The sequence below is a fragment of the Podarcis raffonei genome, chromosome 4 (assembly GCF_027172205.1).
Source record: "Podarcis raffonei isolate rPodRaf1 chromosome 4, rPodRaf1.pri, whole genome shotgun sequence".
NCBI lineage: Eukaryota > Metazoa > Chordata > Lepidosauria > Squamata > Lacertidae > Podarcis > Podarcis raffonei.
In genome coordinates, this window is record NC_070605.1 from 24,039,742 (window position 1) to 24,063,051 (window position 23,310).

Sequence of the window (23,310 nt, forward strand, 5' to 3'; positions counted from 1 at the left end):
GTAATATTGCTCCTGAATCTTGTTTCCAGACCCTTCAGTGGGCCTATTATTAGTACCTGGTTTGCATATAAATACTGTGTTTATCATTGTTTGCTCTTTCAAAGCTAATTAAAAACAAGTTGATTCAGTTTACAGTGCAATATTCCAAATGCTTACTCACGTGTCAGCTTAGTCCACAAGTAAGTGGGCACAGGATTGCAGCCGTAGGCTCTCATTTTTGTTAACATTATTCCTGAAGGTTGTCTGCAGGGATAAATAAGCAGCTGCAGTTTCTTAAGCACTCTGCGGTTGCTTGTTAAGATACTGAGAATCTTGTATTTAATTTATTAAGCTTCTAGTGCTTGTGACAGCAGAGCAGAGTGACAGCAGAGGCTCCCCGGAGACTTTGGAAAACTAGGCTAGAGATGTGAAATTGCATTTCTAAAGGCATCATTAAATTATGCCTTTGGGTATTTTGTAAGAAGACGAAAATTTTCAACGAAAACTGCAAACATCTGCAGTATTTATTGGTCTATCTGTATCAAATATGGTCTTGTTACTTGGGCTCCAAAACAGCACATGATGTAGATCAGACCTGACCTGGCATTTATTGTGGGTTGTGCAAAAGAATACTGATAATCGTTTGGGAAAAATTTTATTCACTCTGATACATTTAATTTATTCATTCCTAGCTTCTTTCCTCATCGTACCCTAAAGGTCCTAGTAGGCTCATATTATAGACCTGTATCTTTTGGTGCTTTTTAAAAATACTATTAAAAAAATACAATAAAAGCAGGCAATAATTTTTCTGTACACCGCCCTGAGATCTACGGATGAAGGGTGTTTTACAAATACAATAAATATATACAGCAACCTGCACCAGCCCCCAACAGCCCAGACATTCTAAATGAGAGTTATATGCAATGATGGGAGTTTTATCTTGTGGTACAAAATAAGCTTGAAACTAATCATGTAACAACAACGACAAACTGCTGGGCTACTTGACGGAAGGGCATGACGGCAAGGAACAAGGCACAGAGTTACAGAACAAATCATACAATCTGTCACAAATAGCAGAACCATAAAAATGTCAGAAGCAAATATGAAAAGCCATAAAGAGGAATTACCATCAATGTCAGCAAAACGGCAATTCTTTCGGAGGATTTTTCCTCTCCAACCCCCGATGCCTCTCTGTAACCCAGGAATGAAATCGAGAGGTATGGATTAATTGTGGCCTGGATAGATCCTTGACCTCTCTCTGTTAACATGATGTTTTAGGCATCGGCCTTACTTCCCATGCCTTCCCTGGGTCAGATACTGTATTTTTGTCCATGCCAATCTATTTATATATTGCAATGTCCGTAAGCAAATCTGTGCTCAAAGTGCTTTGCAGAAAATTGTCTAACACATTATTCATTAACAATTAATTTAACACATATTTTAATTTATTAATATATTATTTTTTGAATGTCTATACCGGCCTTCAGCCGAGGATCACAGGACATATTCCGATACATTCTCTTTTTTTCATCCTTCTGTGTAATATTTGTGGCCTGTAGGGTCTTTTACAAGATGGCAGTCACAACAACTAAAAAATCCCATTCAGAGTAATACCCATAAAATTCCAGACATATCAGACCTTGGGACAAATGATTGACTTTGCAACCGACTATTGTCTCAGCCAGAATAAAAATATAAAACGATGCAGATTTTTTGCAGCTGTAGAATGTCGAATTCCCTGGTATGTTGTTTAAAAAGTACCCCTGCCTCTTCCATATCATCCATATCATCCGTAAAGTCGAAAGTGGGCTGTGGCATGAGTCCTAATTTGGCTTGGAAGGCTGTTCCCAGGCTGACGTCAGGTGTGTGGCAGGTAAAGATGGTCTCCCTGCCAACAGTGGAGTTTGCAGACTGATTAGCTGGTTGGCCATGCTTGCGAGCCCCTGGTCCTTTGCACAAATGTTTTGGTTTCAGAAACCCCCAGGCAGAGAAAGGTGTTTCACCTGACGTCCTGATGACGTTAGGTGACTTATAGTTGGGTGGCTCTGCTCACCTGTCAAAATGGCCCTGGGGGTTGGAAGAGGTCAGCTAAATCCAGTTCCCCATCCCAGCTCCCACCATCCCTGTAGTACAGAATCCACTTCTGTCAAAGAAAGCTGCTTTTGATTTCCTTCGACCTCATGTTTCTGACCTCTGAATTGCATTTGAAAGGAAATACTGAGAAATATATTCAGGCAATTCTGCTGTGGTGTGTGATTGGTGCTGTTCTTTGATCGTAGGGGTGTGTGCGTGTGTGTCTAAGTCTGAAATGGGTTGACAAGAGGATCAAACAAGCTTTCTAAGTATCACACTTTTGATGGAAAGGCGTGCATTTGAGACTTTCAGATTTTATTTCCAGAGACATAGTTGGGTTAGTCCCCATGCAGCAAATACAAGAAAAAGCCTTGCAGCACCTTAAAGACCCACACATTTATTATGTTGTAAGTGTGGATTCAAGCACATGAAAGCATATCGCATAATTGCTCTAGTTTTTAAAAAAGAAATTATCTTTATTATATATTTTTAACAAGTTTCAATACATATTACTTACACCATTACGTTTTAGAGCAGTGTTTCCCAAACTTTGGTCTCCAGCTGTTTTTTGGACTACGACTCCCATCATCCGTAGCTGGCAGGACCAGTGGTCAGGGATGATGGGAATTGTAGTCCAAAAACAGCTGGAGCACCAAGTTTGGGAAACCCTGTTTCACAGTAAAAAGTAAAAGAAAATTTGAAAGAAAAAGAGGAAAACATGCCCCAAATAATCCACAAGTACATGGCTTTATAAAATCAAAACAAAGCTATATTTTATCTGTTTCAATATATAAAGACCTATCAGTCATCATCCACAGAAAGATTTAAAATATATTGACTTAAGCGGGTAGAAGATAGCTTGTGAGTAATTCCATATACATACATGATGTATCAGGATACAGTTTTGGTGTGGATCGCTTATCATATGATTGATAAAGGGCCACCAAACATGAGTTGATGCATTTGTGAGCTGAATGGCATTGAGGACACAACCATTTAAGGAAGCAGCAAAATATGGTCACAACTTCACAGTATTGATTTGCATGCATACAGCAGTTCCTGTTCAATATGTAGCCATTTTAAAACATCTGTGTGAACGTGACAGAAATTTTGGATAACTGTATTTCTCCATCTTTTTTAAATTTACGAAATCCATTGACAATTTTAAAAGCAATTACCAAACACCAAGTGTAGTATTGCAAGAGAAATACATGGACATATGTTGAAGTCTTGTATGCAGTCATCTACATGGCATCTGTAATGTTTTGACGATTTCCCCATTTTTTGAGGTGGCCGGGTGGGAATCTATAACAGTAGCATGTTTTTATTAGGACCAACTAAATGAAAATAGCAAACAAGCTATTTGTAGAAATGCTTCGTCAGATGGGATGTTGAGAAGAAAAGAGCAAATCAGTGGGAAAGGATGGTAGTAAGGAAGCTGAGAAAGCCCTAATTGACGACGTAATATTTAAATAGAATTGGTGTGAATAATTAGAGACTTAATTAGTTTAAGCTGTGCTTGGAGGGGGTGGTTGGGGGGTGGGATCTTAGGTTACAACAAAGTTTCCAACAGGGATGGGGTGCCTGTGGCCATCCAGATGTTGTTGGACTGCCATGGGAGTTTGTAGTCCCACAACATCTGGAGGATGCCAATTTGCCATCACTGGTCTACGGAGAAGAAGAAATGTGGCTACTTTTGCTTTGAAACAATGAATGCCAGCAGCTAAGTTCCAGTAGCTACATGGGCAGACTGAAATACAAACTAGTCATTGTCACAGATCTGATTTTGTTGACTTGATAACGATTGTGCAACAAATCCCCATGGTCAGCAACTAATCAGGGGTGATAAACCAGAGTTTTCCCCTCCAATCCCTCATTAGACCCAAACCACGGGCACAGCTACAACCTCTTCTATAAATTTCCCCTCGCTTCAGAGTTGGCAGCTGAACACCAGATTTGGCCCAGTGCAGCCTGCTGCCGCACCCTAGGCCAATTGTTGAATTTTCTGTCTTTGTGTTCCAACACTGACACTCTTCACAACTGAAATCCTCCCAGACAGGGCTTGAGACAAGATGAACACTAAAATAAATGAGAGTATGCTTGGTTTCCCCCTCTCCATATTTTCCTGTGCGTATGAGTTTTCAATTAAAAGCATGATGTCAGAGAGGTTAATTGCTCAACAGAAGCCAAATAATATTAAACATCCTTAAGTGTCATTGAAATATTGAGCAGTCTGGATTGCACCTCTTCATTTCTTTCGCGGGGTGGGGCTGGGGGCCCCTCTTCCTCAGAGTTTAAATGTTCCAAATACCAGACTGCGGCTCTTTAATCCACTAGAAATTAGTGAGCGAGGTTGTGGTGTAGACTTTCAAAAACTTCATAAAAATTATATCGACAGTTTTAGTAGCCGTTAATGAGGTTAGAGATAATTAGAAAGTTCCGCGAGCCGTGAGAGTGCATAACTGTGTAGAACGAAAGCCAAGTTAAATACCTTACCTAATTAGGAATCTGTATGCTTGCAGTAATTAAAATAGAATGGACAGATACTATTGTAAGTCTGAAATCAAATTATTAGTGCTGTGTGAAAACTTCACTAAAATAGAAAATGTCCTGAACATTTCCTGAAGGAGTAGTGTTTGGCATTTGTATCCCGCCTTTCTCAGAAGGAAGCTTAGGAAAGAGTACATGGGCCTCTCATGTAATCTTCTCCAAAACCTCATGGGATGGATTCTTCTTTTTCCTCATTTGCAGAGTCCAACATCCATCTTTGGATATACAGTGGTACCTCGGGTTACAGACTCCACTTAACCCAGAAATATTGCTTCAGGTTAAGAACTTTGCTTCAGGATGAGAACAGAAATCGTGCTCCAGCGGCACAGCGGCAGCAGGAGACCCCATTAGCTAAAGTGGTGCTTCAGGTTAAGAACAGTTTCAGGTTAAGAACGGACCTCCAGAACGAATTAAGTTCTTAACCCGAGGTACCTTGGTTCTCGAACTTAATCCGTTCCGGGAGCCCGTTCAACTTCTGAAACCGTTCGAAAACCAAGGTGCGGCTTCTGGTTGGCTGCAGGAGCTTCCCGCACTCAAGCGGAAGCTGAATTGGATGTTCAGCTTCCAAAAAACGTTTGCAAACCGGAACACTTACTTCTGGGTTTGCGGTGTTTGGCAGCCGATTTGTTTGGGAGCCAAGCCATTCTAGTACCAAGGTATCACTGTATGCTTCTTTAGGTTCTCCCCAGTAGTAATAATAATAATAATAATAATAATAATAATAATAATAATAGTATGCCACTCATCTGACTGGATTGCCCCAGCCACTCTGGGTGGCTTCCTTCATCCATGTAAACTCCACTGTTAGTTTTAGGTTGTCCACCCATGGCATAGGCGGTTGTCCACCTGGTCTTTTACAGTTGTAGGGTCTGCAGACTTAACATTCATTGGCCTGAATTATCACATGTCCATTTTAACTTCACAGCCTTTTCCACTGCATCCATGACTTTTGAAATTTGTGATATCCAATTATTCATTTACCTATCTTTTAATGATACTCCTAGCATTGCACATTCCATGGCATGCTATGTTGTTCTTAAGCTGTTCGTGTTTTGGTCCAGTTCTCTGCTCACAGGCACTATGCACACTTTGAAAACTTTAGCTTTCAAATCTAAGGAAATATTTTTCTTTTTCTTTCTGGTATGGATAATGGGTTGATCAAAATCATGGCTCAATTCAGACATCAGCCTGACCATGTTTTCTGCTAAACATTGTTTAAAAACCCAAACCATGGTTATGGCTTCCATTAGGTACAGTACACAAATAGTGGTTTAAGAGCTGCTTGTTGGCTTTTGTGTTGTCTCAGTAGTAGTAATTTTTGAAGTGCAGGAGCTCTTCATGCTAAGCCCCCATAGCCACACACCAAAGGATAGTCAAAAAATGCAGGCAAGGGTTATTGATCGGATATATATACACCCCAAAGAGCAGCAGGACATGGTTTATAGAATCATAGAATCATAGAGTTGGAAGAGACCACAAGGGCCATCGAGTCCAACCCCCTGCCAAGCAGGAAACACCATCAGAGCACTCCTGACGTATGGTTGTCAAGCCTCTGCTTAAAGACCTCCAAAGAAGGAGACTCCACCACACTCCTTGGCAGCAAATTCCACTGTCGAACAGCTCTTACTGTCAGGAAGTTCTTCCTAATGTTTAGGTGGAATCTTCTTTCTTGTAGTTTGGATCCACTGCTCCGTGTCCGCTTCTCTGGAGCAGCAGAAAACAACCTTTCTCCCTCCTCTATGTGACATCCTTTTATATATTTGAACATGGCTATCATATCACCCCTTAACCTCCTCTTCTCCAGGCTAAACATGCCCAGCTCCCTTAGCCGTTCCTCATAAGGCATTGTTTCCAGGCCTTTGACCATTTTGGTTGCCCTCCTCTGGACACGTTCCAGTTTGTCAGTGTCCTTCTTGAACTGTGGTGCCCAGAACTGGACACAGTACTCCAGGTGAGGTCTGACCAGAGCAGAATACAGTGGCACTGTTACTTCCCTTGATCTAGATGCTATACTCCTATTGATGCAGCCCAGAATTGCATTGGCTTTTTTAGCTGCCGCGTCACACTGTTGGCTCATGTCAAGTTTGTGGTCAACCCAGACTCCTAGATCCTTTTCACATGTAGTGCTCTCAAGCCAGGTGTCACCCATCTTGTATTTGTGCCTCTCATTTTTTTTGCCCAAGTGCAATACTTTACATTTCTCCCTGTTAAAATTCATCTTGTTTGTTTTGGCCCAGTTCTCTAATCTGTCAAGGTCGTTTTGAAGTGTGATCCTGTCCTCTGGGGTGTTAGCCACCCCTCCCAGATGCCTAACCTGTTTAATGCCTAACCTGTTTAGATTAGCATGACTGCAATCCTATTCTAAAAGCCTGTCCACTTCAAAGGTGGACAAAGCTGAGTCCTAATAAGATCGGTCCAAAACAATAAAAGTTGGAAAAAAGTGAACCTTTTTTTGCTTGTGTCCCATACTCATTCTGGTTTGGGGGCTAGTTTGAAAGCTATGTCACAACTTCAGTCGTTGGGGAATAATGCTGCTTTAAAAATGGTAGCAAAATTTCGTCTAGCCTTATGACATTTTAAAGAAAATGAGAATGCTAGGTAGTGTGTAAAAATAAAATCCCGCAATAAGGTTTCCACTGAGTTCTTATAAATATTCATAGTTTTCGACCATTTTTCTCAAGACAAGTTGCCATTAACATTCTGTTGACCTCTAGGATAATAGAAGTGGAGTGTCTTCTTGCAGAAACATCTTTAAAGATACACTCGTCACCCCAGATCTGATTATCTTATTGCTCATGAGCCTTGGTCCAGCCCATGAAGCCTATTTTGATCATGTGTGATATGATATAATGGAATACAATGCCACTAGAGGACAGCAGTAGTTAGCTTTCATTTTTGGAAAGCTATGTTAATGTATTTTTGTCCAACTGTTTCAGGGCTTCCTCACACATTATATCTTTTTAATGCATATTTTAAGGGGAGACTTAAAGCTCAAATGTGTGGATGCAGCGGCTGATATTTGAAAATGCTGTGTAGCATAAAATGCATTGTCCATATGGTGGTTCTGAATGTTTGTGCAATTCAGTTGCGCACTTGTCTTTATTGCTATATTTCCATAGTTTTGTTGGGTGCATATGAGAGTTCATGGTTGTTGGTGTTCACATTTACGCTGAGGGCTGGAATCAGCTGCTCACTCTTCCATGAACATTTATGGCAAATTTTAGATCGCTGCTCTGTAATGTGTGAAATGATCCTCAAAGACTGAGGTTTGATTTAGAAGTAGCCACAAATCATAAAATACATAATGAGCAGGTACAAGCCTCAAGCATGTATGGTTCTTGCCTGCCTCCACTTACCAGGTTATGGTGTAGCTTGGTAGCAAACTATAGTTTGCCCTAACAACAGTCTGCTATATTTGGACAAAATGGGAAACAGTAGTTTACTTTTGAAAGAGACAATGGTAAAATCGCTCCTCAGGAAACTTTCCCTGCATTTGGAAAATCTAATTACCGTATTTTTCGCTCTATAAGACACACCAGACCAGACACACCTAGTTTTTGGAGGAGGGAAACAAGAAAAAAAATATTCTGAATCCCAGAAGCCAGAACAGCAAGAGGGATCGCTGTGCAGCGAAAGCAGCTATCCCTCCTGCTGTTCTGGCTTCTGAGATAGCTGTGCAGCCTGCATTCGCTCCATAAGACGCACACACATTTCCCCTTACTTTTTAGGAGGGAAAAAGTGAGTCTTATAGAGCAAAAAATACGACTGGCCAGGTGTAAATCTCCCCTTCTTGGGCAAGGTTCTTGAGCTTGTGGTTGTGGACCAGATCTAGGTGCTCTTAGAGGAAACTGATTCTCTAGATCCATTTTAATTGGGGTTTGGGACCACTTTTGGCATAGAAACTGCTTTGGCCACCCTGTATGATGACCTCTGCTGGGAGAGAGACAGGGGAAATGTGTTATTGTTAATTCTCCTCAACCTCTCTGCGGCATTTGATACCATTGAACATGGTATCCTTCTGGAATGGCAATTCAAGTTAGGGCTGGGTGGCACTGCTTTGTGGTGGTTCTGGTCCTACTTGGATGGTCATTTCCAGAGACTGATGCTCGGGGAGTGTTCTTCAGCTCCACGAAGCCTTCAGTGTGGGGTTCCTCAGGGTTCAATTTTATCTCCCATGGTATTTAACATCTACATGAAACCACTGAGAGGGGTCATCCAGAGCTTGGAGTACGTTGTCAATAATATGCTGATGACACACAACTCTACTTTTCCTTCACATATGCAGATGAGGCAGTGGGTGTGCTGGACTGTTTTCTTGCCTGGGTAGCGGACTAGATGAGAGCCAACAAACTGAAGCTCAATCCAGATTAGGTTGAAGCCCTGTTAATAGGTAGCTCCCTAGATCAGATGGATGGGTGATTGCCTGCTCTTGATAGGGTTACACTCCCTCTGAAGGAGCTCATACATAGCTTGGGAATATGTCTGGATCCTTTGTTGTTGCTTGAGGCTCACTTGGCCTTGGTGGCATGGAGTGGCTTGCATCAGCATTAGATTTCTGCAACACGTTGTATGTGGGGCTGCCTCTGAAGACGGTACAGAAACATTAGCTGGTGCAAAATTCAGTGGCCAGGTTGCTCACTGGGGCAAGATGGTTTGAGCATATAATCCCAGTCCTGGGCTGACTGCATTGGCTGCCAGTTAGTTTCTGGGCCCAACTCAAAGTGCTGCCTTTAACCTATAGAGCTTTAAATGGTTCAGTACGTTGAAGACTGTCTCCCTTCATGAACTGACTCAGACCCTGTGATCAACATCTGACGCCCTTCTTTGTGTGCCTCTTCTGTGAGCAATCTACAGGGTACCAACACAAGAGCAGGCCTTGTCTGCATTGGCTCCCCATTTGTGGAATGCTCTCCCGGGGTAGACTCACCTGACACCTTTGTTACATATCTTTCGCCTCCATGCGAAAACATTCCACTTTTCTCAGGCCTTTATTTTTAGCTGTTGCCACTCAGTGTGTAGAACCTGTGTGAGGTGTCTAAGGTTAAAGCTGCACCTGAGGAATGAGCACGTTGTCTGCTAAACATGTGGGGTGATGTCAGATAAACACCCTACATGTTTAGCAGACCTCTTATCCTCCTCGAATGGTACCCCCTTGTGAATGACACATACACTGGTACCTCGGGTTAAGTACTTAATTCGTTCCGGAGGTCCGTTCTTAACCTGAAACTGTTCTTAACGTGAAGCACCACTTTAGCTAATGGGGCCTCCTGCTTCCGCTGCGCCGCCGGAACATGATTTCTGTTCTCATCCTGAAGCAAAGTTCTTAACCCGAGGTACTATTTCTGGGTTAGCGGAGTCTGTAACCTGAAGCGTATGTAACCCGAGGTACCACTGTACCTATGTGTGCTTACACAGTGTAAAGACTCTTGTGAACATTTTCAGATGCCTTCTGGCATCCATATGTGTCAGGGAACTGCCATTGGCTCAGAGGCGAGGAACAGAAGGGCAGTTGTGTTACAGGGAGCCTCTGAAAATCTTGCGAAGCAGTTCCTCTTCTGGGGAGGAGGAAAGCCCCACCTCTAGTGGGGGAGAGGTGCAAGGACCAGAGGATGCTTGTGGGAGCCTTAACACCACTCCTAGGCAAGGAGGACAGGAGCGAAACACACCCTTGCCATCGCCTGTGCTGCGCAGTAGCCTAAGGTGCAGAGAAGGAAGGAGAAGGTTGGGAGTAAAGAAACTCTTATGTTGGGGGAGGTCCAAAAACAGACCACTCCCGGATTCTGCTAGCGATTGAGCCAAACATGAACGTTTGGCGCTCTTCACTGTAAATAGTTTGCACCAAAATGAAGCCTGTAAAAGACAGGTTGGAGTCCTGCCTGGTTACTCTCGAGCAACCACAGCAGCCATCTGACAATATGTTAAAAACTTAATTCCAAGCACATAATGCATACCTTTGGTCTTTGGTCCACTGTTGGTTTTGGATGCTCAAAAAGCCCATTGTGTTAGTCTGATCAAACCCTTTAATAGGTTGTTTGTTACCTGTAAGAAACACTGCTATGGCCTGAGCCCATTTATACTTGGCAGATCCGTTATTCCTTGAAGTGCAACAGCTTTCTAGGATTTTCTAAGGGGCTGTTCCATAAGTTAAGCTAACAGGGAGAGGCAGTCTGGTTTAGGCTTTATACGTAATGAATATGTGTGACTTGAAAATTGTTAGGCTCACCGCCTGCTGCTTAACGGATAGGATAATTACTCAATTATACATACACATATTTTGCATATATCAGAACTTCAGCAACAGCAATTTTTGAAGAATTTTGAATGAAGGGAGTCTGGGGAAGGAGATCTAAAATTGTAAAAATCAAAAGCTGCTGCTCTTTTATGCAAAGAGTGGAAAACTGTCTATGTTATTCCTGTAAAATATTGGTGTGGGGCCCTGTGACCCTCCAGGTGTTGTTGCACTTCCAACCCATATCAGTCCCAGCCAGCATGGCCGGGGGTCAAAGAGGATGGGAGTTGTAGTCCACCAACTTCTGAAAGGCCACAAGTTTCCCATCTCTGTAGGAAGCTGTGTCACTAATCTCTTTGGTTTGTGAGTTTTTAATGAGTGGTTTTGGAAGGCATCACTCCTAATTGTCCTGTATTCTTCAGCCACAAATGTGGTCACCAGCTTGCCCCTAGCAAGCATCTATTTTGGAAATTTGCTGTTTTCTATACCTCAAAAAATACTGTTTTATTGTGCAGAGCCTTGGGTAGCAGCAAGATATTTTGCTGTTTTCCCAGTCCCAGTTTGGTAAGGATGGAATGGATGGTCATGTGACAAGGAGGAAAGGGAGGAGCTTGGGGAGTTGGAGGAGGCCAACCCAGGAAAATGTCCTTCTGGGTTGGAGGTGGTGAGAACTGGGGACCCCAGAAGGAGACCAATCTAGGGAAGGGTTCCAGCGGATGGGGAGCCCGGAGATCTGGAACCAGGGCTTAGTGGTTTGTCAGAGGAATATCTCATCTCTGCAATACCAGACACCCCAAGTGCTATGTAATCCTAGTCTAGATGGCTTCATTGTCTCCCACTATCTTTTTATTTTTTAAATTTTATTTAGTTTTTCACTTTAAAGTTTTACAGTCAATTATCCAAAAACCAACATAAAAACAAGATTCCAAAGAATCTCCTGGACTTCCCTCCTCCCCTTTCTGGGTCCTTTTTTTAACCATTTCCTCCTGCATCTTTTATAATAATCCAAATCTTTTACATCTCCATTATATCCAAAATTGAACATTAAACTACAAGTGTTATTCTAATCCTACTAATGATTTTAGCTGTTTACGATGGTTTTTAAGATAAAATAGTCTTTTCTGCTCCATTGGGATTTCAGCACCTAAAATTCCTAAAAGAAAAGTTTCGGGGTTTTGTTTTTTAAAGAAAAGGTTATTTTAAACATTTTTTTCCCAATTCATTATACAGTGGTACCTCAGTTTATGAACTTAATCCGTTCTGGAAGTCCGTTCTTAAACCAAAAGTGTTCTTAAACCGAGGCGTGCTTTCCCTAATGAGGCCTCCTGCCGCTGGTACCCTTCCACCGTTCGGATTCTTAGACCAAGGTAAAGTTTTCAAACCAAGACACTATTTCCGGTTTTGCGGAGTTTGTAAACCAGATCATTCTTAAACCGGACTGTTCTTAAACCGAGGTACCACTGTATATCATTTTCCAAAATTCCCACTGTCGGCAGAGAGCCTTCCCTTTCAGGGGAAGCATTTGTTGCTAAGGCTGATAGTGAGCTGGTGCCACTAATTCTACCTTTGTCTCCAAGGAAATGGAGGCCATAGTGTGAGCAAACTGTGTGTGCTTATGAAGGAATACCCCGTTGCTTGCTCATTCCCAAAGCTCAGGATGTAACTTGCAAGAATAGTTGTTCCAGCTCTGCTCTTCAAAAGGAGAGAACAGGGTGTCTGCCAGATGTTTGATAGGCTTAACTAAGACACTGATCCGTGTCTCCTAGGTCTCTGTCATGCTTTACTTGCCTGTAGCCTGTAAACCCACGTTGGGATGCAAACAGCTTCTGCTGGCCAGGGTTGAAAACTGTGGGGATTCCAGCTGGTGTGATGGAGGAATTAAATGCTTTCTTCTGCTGCCACCGTCTTGAGGAAAATCCTTGATTTTTTGCGTTTTAAAGAAAACAACAACCTGTACATTAGATGTGAAGATGCAATTAATGCCACGTTTGGTTTGGCCCTTAGAAGAATCTGTCAGTTTTTATTTACCATCTGGAAACCTAATCAGGAAACATTTTGTTTTCTAATTCCTTTCTTAGGTACAAAGAAGGTGGCGAAGCTCTTCTTGTGCTGCTTTCTTCGGAGGAAAAGGGAATGATGCAGCAGCTGTCACAGAAGAAAGTTCCCATCAACAACATCAAGTAAATTCTTCAGTTCTTTTTTATTATTAAAAAAAAATCAGTGTTTTTTTGAGAAAACGAGGTGCGATACTCATTTATTGATAAAGGTGCCAAGAGGGCCTGCACAAAATGGCCGCCATGGACAGCAAAAGGGGAGGGAAAGGTGCTGCTACTATGTATTATTGTCTTATTTATTGGATTTACACAACACTTTTCTGCCAAGGCACCCAAGGCAGTTTACAATTTTAAAATGCTTACATTATGTACATTATGTAAAATGTAGAGTGGAAGAGTCCTCTCAGGCCCACTGATGATATGTGGCCTGGATTCCTTTGCTTCTACCTTTCCTGAGGACACACAGGTCTTTCTTAAGCAGCACCAGTTGTACTTTTGAGGACTGTCACAAAAAGGCCCTACTTGTTGTTGTTATTAACTCTATGTGGCTTGAAGTAGACTTCCTCCCCCCGCCCCAACAAACCATAATTAAGATTAACCACTGTTCACTGGGTGCGGACAACACAGTAAACTGTGGTTAATCTAAAGCAGACTCCCCCCCTGCAGGCAGGTAAGCCTCCTCCATTCTCTGCATCAGAAGTGAATGGAACGTTCCGTCTCTTCCTATACATAGATGTGGTAGAATTGCCTATCCACAGAAAAGACTTCCTGTTGCATCTCCTGCATAGATTGCTACCCTGCTTCATTCTCGCAGAAATAATGTGGGAAGCTTCCTTTAAGCCAGGCTAGGTCACCGGCCCATATAGGTCCATACTGTCTGTAGCAGGGATAGGGAAGCTGTTTGCTTCAATTGCCGCAGCAGTTTTCTTTTTGGGTGCCTTTCTAATGTTCACTAGTGAAAATAAAGGGTGAAAAGGAAAAGAAAAGACTGCATCCCATGCTAAACTCCCCCATAGGGAACTTCCAACATTTCCCCCTTCCTCCTTTTGAAAAAATTGCAGAAACTTCCCCTCCTCCCTTTTCGCCACCTGTGAATGGGCTGGCGAATTTAGGACTTAGGCAAAATGCCCAGTTCTTCAAAGAAAGGAAAAAGGAAGTGTGCTTCTGGTTTTAATTCAGGACAAAAGCATCTCAAGAGTTTACAAATTTGAGGAACGCTGCCCCTAATACACAGATTCCTGTGCTACTGTATTAAAATGCTAATCTGAAACATGGCAATGCTAAGTCTGTGGTATTAGCCCTTTTCCTCTGAGGAAGGCTCAACTGAGTGCACCGATAGTTTCCTTTCTTTATTCGTAATGACATCTGTTTCATACCTTCATGCATACAGACCTAATTACCATTTGGTGCCTAATATCTCAGTCACTCAATATGCGTTGAAATTGGTTCACATGCTCCACTGAAGTAGTTGTTGGCTTCCAGTAATGCTGTTTACAATACTGTTCTAAATCATGGGTGATAATGTGGGGATGCAGTAAAGCTTGCAAATCCATGTAAATGGCCCTTTTTAGCCTTTGTTTTTTCTCTCTCTTAAAAGGATATAATGACTTGCCAAGGTGGCTTAAATGGTTTACTGTGGAGAGGAGATCATTTTTGCAGTGGAACTGATGAGCCATGGAAAACACTGCGGGGGTGGAGTGGGGAGAAAAATGCAGATGATATTTAGTGTTGGTTATAGATCTCAACATTCAAATAATTCCTGCTTTCATTTGCTTTGAGAGAGAAGCTTCTGGTCGATATGACTGTGAAGAGATGGGTTTAAGAATGTTCAAGTCAAGTTTGGGGAGAACTCAGAAGCTGGAAGAGAGCTCAATAGGATTTCCAGGGGTCAATGCTCCACATAACTCATTGCTAGCAGGAGGAGATGCAAACTGACTTAGCTTGCACTATTTATATGGGTTCCAGGCAAAGTTCAACCTGTACAGGAGCCCTATGCATTCCTTCCTAGGTGAGGAGAACTAATGGACAGCCTCGGTGAGCAGGATTCACTCCAAGTTGACTCAGCTGCCCAGGCAGATGTGCCAACCTGTCCACTTGGCATCTCACCACATAGGACATCTGTGCACTGAGATGTGAATTTCTGGTAAAGCTCTGACAGCTCCTGATATATACTTGGTTCCTTTGAAATGTGCAGTTGGCTGCTAAGGGAGGCAGGAGTACCGCATTTTTCTGTGTATAAGACTAAGTTTTCCCCCTAAAAAATAATGTCAAAAATTTGGGGGCATCTTATACACAAATACATCTCCCCCCATTTTCTTAAATCGGAGTCTCCAAAAATAGGGGGCATCTTATACATGGGGGCGTCTTATGGACGAAAAAATACGGTATGTTCCTGTTCCATCCTTTTGCGTCTTGCACCCTGAGCTAGGCTGGAATATCCAGTCTCCTTTCCCAGTTTATGCCTTGACAAGGAGGAGATCCTAGCTCTTGTCAGCCAGCTGTTCCATTGTTGAACTACTCTTAACAGAACATAAGCATATCTTTCAGCTGGCTCGCCTGGCTTGCTGCAAATAGGAGAGTTTCTGGAGGAAGATTTTGAAGCTGTTGTGCTCCTGCCCCATGTCCTTCTGAAGCTGCACTGCTGTGAATAAAGCCACCCAAACCTGGTTTGAGAGCCAGTGTGGTGTAGCGGTTAAGAGCAGTAGACTCGTAATCTGGTGAACCAGGTTCGCGTCTCCGCTCCTCCACATGCAGCTGCTGGGTGACCTTGGGCTAGTCACACTTCTCTGAAGTCTCTCAGCCCCACTCACCTCACAGAGTGTTTGTTGTGGGGGAGGAAGGGAAAAAGGAGATTGTTAGCAGCTTTGAGACTCCTTCGGGTACTGATAAAGCGGGATATCAAATCCAAACTCTTCTTAATAGTTTGCCCCACACCAGACAAGCCACAATCTGTAAACAACGTTTGGTTACAGTTCATGGTTTGTCTGGAGTAAGACAAACCATGATTCCAGGTTTGGACACCTTGCTTAGCTTAGCTCACAGCAACATGGTAGGACTGGAAGAGGACCAAAGCAGCCACAAATTCCTTTCTGGGACCCCACATGTTCATATAAGCCGTAGTTTGGCTGAGCGTTGCTTGCAAACTGGCTGTATGTGGCCTATTCAGAGCATGTTGGGTGAAAACTCTCCCTCCTCCACTTTATTTCTGATAGTTTTCCAAAATCTGAAAAGGATATTGGCATCTCCCTCTCTGCTGCCTGCGCCAATCAATAATGTTTCCTCCTCTCTAGGCTAAATGTACATAGCTTGCTTTTTCTTTATTTCTTAGCTTCATAGGATTTCCGTCTCAGCCTCTGCCTCGTCCTTGTACCTCTCTGCTGAATCTTTTCCAACTTGCCAATATCTTTTGAGACACCTGGTGCCCAGAACTCACAGCAGCATTCCAATCAGGTCACAATAATGCTGAATAAAATGGCATTATTATTTCCCAGTTCTTGGCAACCATTCTCCGGCCGATAAAACCTAAAAATGGCACTGGCCTTTCCAGCCACAGCATCACATTGCTGACTCATATTCAATTTGTTTATGTACACTGTAGATTCTGAATGCTTCTGCTGCCTAGCCAGTTATTTCTCCTTTTTCGGTATTTTGTTCCCCTTCCTGTATTCATTACATTTAGCCTTGCTGGATTTCATTGTGCTGCTGCTTTCTCCCCACTTCTCCAGCTTGTTAAGAAAGAGTAGAGTTCTTTTGAGCAGCAGTGGGGAAACATTTTGAGCCACAATGCCTTCTGGGCAATTTTCTGAGGGCCTCAAGCCAGCAATGATTGGGGCCAGAGGCCGAAATGGGTGGAACAGCAAACACAGATTTTACTGGACACAGTAGTCATTTCTACACATGTTCACAAACACCTTTCTGTCCTCCATGTAGACCAGCAAGAGGCATTGTCCAGTCCACCACTAGATCTAGGCTTTTGTCCAGGGCTTGTACAGCCTCTTCTGCCTCAGATGTAATAGGGAAATAGAGCTGAGTCTCATCAGTGTACTGATGACACCTTGCTCCAAAACTCCTAATGACTGTTCCCAGTGCTTTCATATAGACTAGGGTTTCCCAAACTTCGGTCTCCAGCTGTTTTTGGAATACAATTCCCATCATCCCTTGCTAGCAGGACCAGTGGTCAGAGATGATGGGAGTTGTAGTCCAAAAACAGCTGGAGACCCAAGTTTGGGAAATCCTGATACAGACGTACCTTGGAAGTCGAACGGAATCCGTTCTGGAAGTCTGTTCGACTTCCAAGGCGCGGCTTCCGATTGGCTGCAGGAGCTGGATGTTTGGCTTCCAAAAATCATTCAAAAACCAGAACAATCACTTCCGGTTTTCGATTGTTCAGGAGCTGAAACATTCAAGTTTACAGGCGTTCGGCTTCCGAGGTTGCACTGTATAGATGCTGAATACCACTGGGGACAAAATAGTGCCCTGTGGCACTCCCATTGGGGCCAAAGAGCAATCTCCTAATGCTATTCTGTGGACAGCACATTGCTGGTAGGAGCAGAGCGGCTGTGACACAATAGACTCAGTTATGGGCTCTAACCAGGGCTCAGTTGGCCTCAGAGTGAGATCTGCACCACCAAGACCTGTATCCCACTTTCCTCTGAAGAGCACAAGGCAGCATATGTGCTTCTCTGCCTCCTCATTTCATCCTGTGGCAAAGGTTAGGCTGAGAAATGACTCAGGGTCACCCCGTGAGCTTGGCGGCTGAGTGGGGATTTGAACCCTGTTCTGCCAGGTCCCATTCCAAGACTGAAGTCACTACACTGCCTTTGTGGTGATGGCCTCTTCAAGATGTCCACTGGCTGGGGCTTGTCTGCTGTGGCGCCAAAATGTTCCTCTTCAACCAGGCCTTTGGTGGATTAATATTCTATAGCTTTTTAAATGTGTTGGGGGGGGTTTGTTGTCTTGTTGTTTTGTTTTATTTGCGCTTTTACCATGTATTTCTTTCTTGTGAATCGCCCTGAGATCTTGTGAAGAAGGGCGGTATAATAATAATAATAATAATAATAATAATAATAATAGTGGTACATGGGCTAGAACTCTGAAGAGTTGATGGGGAAGAGGCAGGATGAGCAAACACAGCCTCGCTCTCCTCCCTCATGCAATTATTGTTGGGTTGTTTTTTTTTGAATAATACAGCTTTAATCTCCACATCAGTTGGTGTACTACCTATCTGTGAAGCCACAGTTCTGTAGAAATGCCTCGGGCTCTGGAAATTCCCAGCAAGAGTCTTATTTAAATGCTTGGGGTGGGGGGGAACCCTCACACTGTTTTCTCATGAGAGAGACCGTGTCAATGTGAGGTATTATTGCTGTATATTTTGCTCCCCCCCTCCTTCAGTATGAGCTCAATTTTCCACCTTTTTATAAGCTCAAGAAGCAATTTAATGTTAATTGTGTGGCTTTACCTTGAAAAATCGTTGCCTCTTCCAGTTTAAACTGTTCTCTAGATAAAAGGCCTGAGCTTCTGTTTGCTTTCCCTGCATTATTCATGGGAGGAGAACGGTCTTCATGCCTGACATGATTTCAGCTGAGTTTTGTTCAGATGGGCAGTACCTTTTAACTATTTTGAAGTAATGCTTTAAAAAAAAATGAAATGAAAAAAATTGAACCTGTTGAACAGGGGTTTGTGACCCTTTAGGGAGAGATATTTATTTATTTGAAATGGTTTTATACCATCTTTCAACAAAATTACCATCATTTAAAAAGCAGAATGAAACGTCAGTCTGGAAGGAAGCCAAGCAGAAGTATCTCATATCTCATGTGGAAGATCTTCCTCAGGGATGGGGCCATGACAGAGAAAACCCTGCCACTTAAACACACCAACCTGAACACTCTCTCTCTCTCTCTCTCTCTCTCTCTCTCTCTCCATCTCTCCATCTCTCCCAACCCTCTAGAATCAATCCTGAAAAGCTTGTTGACATCCAGAAAAAGTTGCAGTCCTTCTTGGCTCAAGATCAAGAGCTGAAAGAGAGAGCGCAACGGGTAAGCTGCCTATTATGATACTTTCTTAGTATACACCTTTGAAGGTGACCTGGAAGCTACAACTAATCTAGAATGCAGCAGCAAGACTGGTGACTGGAAGCGGCCACTGGGACCGCATAGCACCGGTCCTAAAGGATCTTCACTGGATTCCAGTACATTTCTAAGCACAATTCAAAGTGTTGCTGCTGAGCTTTAAAGCCCTAAACCCAGGGGTCAGCAACCTTTTTCAGCCATGGGCCGGTCTACCGTCCCTCAGACCATGTGGTGGGCCGGAATATATTTTGAAATAAAAAATGAACGAATTGCTATGCCTCACAAATAACCCAGAGATGCATTTTAAATAAAAGCACACATTCTACTCACGTAAAAACACCAGGCAGGCCCCACAAATAACCCAGAGATGCATTTTAAATAAAAGGGCACATTCTACTCATGTAAAAACAAGGTGATTCCAGGACTGTCCACGGGCCGGATTGAGAAGGCGATTGGGCCGCATCCAGCCCCCTGGCCTTAGGTTGCCTACCCCTGCTAAACGGCCTCGGCCCAGTATACCTGAAGGAGCATCTCCATCCCCATTGCTTAGGCTGGACAGTGAGGTCCTACTCCAAGAGTCTTCTTCTGGTTCCCTCACTGCGAGAAGCAAAGTTACAGGTAACCAGGCAGAGGGCCTTCTCGGTAGTGGCGCCCTCCCTCTGGAAAGCTCTCCCTTCAGATGTCCAGAGGATAAAGAACTGCACAACTTTTAGAATACATCTGAAGGCAGCTCTGTATCAGGAGGTTTTTAATGCTTGATGTTTTTTTATTATGTTTTTAGACTGCTGTAAGCCACCCAGAGTGGCTGGGGAAACTCCGCCAGATGGGTGGGGTATAAGGGACCCTGTGGTCCTTCAGATATGGTTGGACTACAGCTTTCATCATCCCTGACCATTGACCATTCTGTCTGAGGCTGGCCAACAGCATGTGGAGGACCATAGGTTCCTCAACTATGGTGTAGAAAATCCTACGCAATGTTGTATACATGTCAGTTCTGCCATGCCATGGGAAGTTCTGCATGAACATGCATAGTCAGAGTCTCCTGTGCATTAAATTTGACTTTTATCAACCTTCCTAGTTTCCATGGAACATGCGCTAGAGATGAAGAGAGAGATTTTTAATGAGCGTAAAATAAGTTTTAAAATATGAAGGAGCATTCAGCACCTGCAGCACCTTGGCTGCTGTTTATTTTAAACTTTTTGCCTGGGTTTCTGCAGAGCCAGGAATTCTGGAATGAGCTACAGTGCTGGTGGGTAGTAATAGTGATCAGGAATGCCAGCATCCTCTCAGCTAGTACCAGCTGCCAATTTTAGTGGTGTATAAATCCAGCTCTTTGCTATCTCTTTTGGTGGCAATACCTTAACTGTCAGCAGCCAAGGTAAAGAGGCAGTATCTTGTGAAGAGGGCTAACATCTAATACAGTAACCACTATGCCACACTGCCTTTTTCTGAGGAATAATGAATGGGCAGTGCAGAAGTTCAAAGAAATAAAATTAAATGCCTCTAGTTCCCAAGCTTAGAAAGCTAGCTTAATGATGTGGTGATAACTGAGAAATAGAAACATATAGTGTCTGAACAGCTCATTATGTAAAATAACAATACTTTTCATGATAATTTTGCCTTTGTGGAATGTGCCAGATTGCTCACTGGCTGGAAAAGCCTTTGTTTATTACCTTATTATAATTTATTACGGATAACACCTGCTTTCTTCACAATATTTTCTTGTTGAGGTTCAAACCAGGAGTGCTTAGCTATGTCTTGTAAAAGCACATAGCTGTATATTTTTTATTTTTGTCAACTGTATAAGACAGGATCATAAGTGTGTAGCAACAACAGGAAAATGTGAATGAAAGAACGGAATAGAATACTTTGGTCTGCGCTGGAAAAAAGAAGCAGCAATAGCCTTTTCTCATTTAACAGCTTTTTTGCAGCCGTTTTTAAAAACCCGCTCTAAAAAGATAGATAAAATTAAATTGAGTGGAGTGAAATAATCTTGGAGTTTCGGGATAGCGATGGAACGAGTTCAAACAAGAGCTTTTGTCACAGCTGACAGATCCAGTGATGAACCTGCCTTGTAAATCCAACTTTTATTGCTTTATTTAAAACTGTTTTTTGCTGCATAGCACTGCAAAAATATAGTCTGTTCTTCCATTCTGTTGAAGGCTTGTGGTCAGTTTCAAATGGCTTAAATGAAGGCAGAGGGGAGGGAAGGGTTATGATAAAGGCCAGTCCTCAATATTTTTTAAAAATTGATTTTTATAGAGAATATTTCAATTGACCAAAATAAAACAATTAAAAAGTGAAAAGGGAGTGGGAAGAGGTATATTATATAGCTGTATATGCAAACTACTACAATTCCATGTATGTATGTCTAATATATAGGTATTTAAATGCTATTGTTATCCAAATACATATATGGCTATTTAAATATCACTATACCTGTCCTTACACTATATTTTACCATAATATCACCGAGATCATGTTTTACTTGTGGGTATGCCATAGGCCTCTGGTTGGCTACAGTGAGAAGAGGAATAGATAGGCCTTGGGCCTAAAATCCAGCAAACCTCTTCCTTAATTTTTTATTTTGACTTTCTATTTGTAAAATTTGTGCGCTGCTTGATTGTTAAAAAAGCAACAAACACCCTCATGAAGTTTACAAAAATGTAAAACAATAAAACCAAGAAAGATTTACAGCAATACTTTACAGCAATATTTTAACAAGAAGCTAAAATATTAAAGCCAGTTAAAATTCACACCAACTTTCCAAGCATCTGGGTGGACTTGTTTAAACCAGGATGTTTTTAGCAGGCGCCAAAAAGGATACCGTGAATGCACCTGCTTGATATCAATAGGCAGGGAGTTCCAAAGTGCCGCACCGAATGATTTGAGTTCTTACTACAACTCCCACCATCCCTGCCATTGTCCGTGCTTTCTGGGGCTGATGGGAGTTGTAGTTCAGCAACATCTGCCTTATGACCTTGTGCCTACTTCACAGGAGTGAATTCTCCCCATCCTCCTTTAATTGTGTTTAGAGAATTCATACATACATGCTGGCACTAACTGCAGTTAAGTTTGACGAGGTTTCCTTGTTAACCAGAGTTTGGTTAAAAGAATCCTGGTTAAAGCAGAGCGTTTATCTACTTATCTAGCTATAGTTAATGTTGGTTCCCATAGCTGCAGCTAAGGCTGTAGGAGTTGGAGCAGCGGCCCTGTTAAAAAATCTTTTAACTGTGGTTAAAAGTGGCCTGATGGTATGTCTCTGCACCAGCCCACAGAGGAGTAACGCTTATATTATCTCCAACTCAAAATGTCTCTCCTGCACAGGAGTGGATTGCTATATTTACTGCCTCTTCTGAGTCTGTTCTGTCTGTGGGAGCCTTCGGTAGTCGTGTAGCATGTATCCATCACTTTGTCATCAAGCCCTGCGGCACTGTTAGAGATATTGCGGTGGAATAGCCAAATTGGATTTTGAATTCAATCAAGCTTTATTGCTTCAACTTTGGTTATAGCAACCACATTAAAAGAAAAAGCAGCACGTTGTTGCGTAAGTGCATTAAAAAAAAATATTAAGTGCATCATACCATGAAAATATAAACACTTTCCTCTTCTTTAAATACTGCAGTAGTGTTTTCTTTTTTTAACCATTATATACCAATTGACTGTATGAGGTTCATGTTTAATACCAGCATTTTCAGCAATGGACTTCTGCCTACCATGGAAGTAGTAGTAGTAGTAGTAGTAGTAGTAGTAGTAATAATAATAATAATAATAATAATAATAATAATAATAATATATTATTTATACCCCGCCCATCTGGCTGGGTTTCCCCAGCCACTCTAGGCGGCTTCCAACAGAACACTAAAATACAATAACCTATTAAACATTAAAAGCTTCCCTAAACAGGGCTGCCTTCAGATGTCTTCTAAAAGTTTGGTAGTTATTTTTCTCTTTGACATCTGGTGGGAGGGCGTTCCACAGGGCGGGTGCCACTACCGAGAAGGCCCTCTGCCTGGTTCCCTGTAACTTGGCTTCTCATAGCAAGGGAACCGCCAGAAGGCCCTCGGCGCTGGACCTCAGTGTCCGGGCAGAACGATGGAGATGGAGACGCTCCTTCAGGTATACTGGACCGAGGGTGTTTAGGGCTTTAAAGGTCAGCACTAACTCTTTGAATTGTGCTCGGAAACATACTGGGAGTCAGTGTAGGTCTTTCAAGACCGGTGTTATATGGTCTCGGTGGCCGCTCCCAGTCACCAGTCTAGCTGCCGCATCAAAATTCAAGCTGGCAACGCTGCAGGGAATGGTTAGAGCTGTAGTCCAATGGTATCTGGAGGGACCACAGATTCTCATTCCTGAT

At 42.6% G+C, this 23,310-nt stretch overlaps 1 protein-coding gene across 1 annotated transcript in view; it reads left to right on the forward strand.

Annotated features, from left to right (window-relative positions):
• Window positions 1-23,310, forward strand: part of DDX10 (DEAD-box helicase 10) — a 167,335-nt gene that overhangs the window by 19,096 nt on the left and 124,929 nt on the right. The window contains exons 10-11 of the mRNA XM_053385784.1: window positions 12,910-13,011; window positions 18,833-18,920. Of these exons, the coding sequence (XP_053241759.1) occupies window positions 12,910-13,011; window positions 18,833-18,920 (190 nt within the window). The remainder of the gene's footprint in view (window positions 1-12,909; window positions 13,012-18,832; window positions 18,921-23,310) is intronic.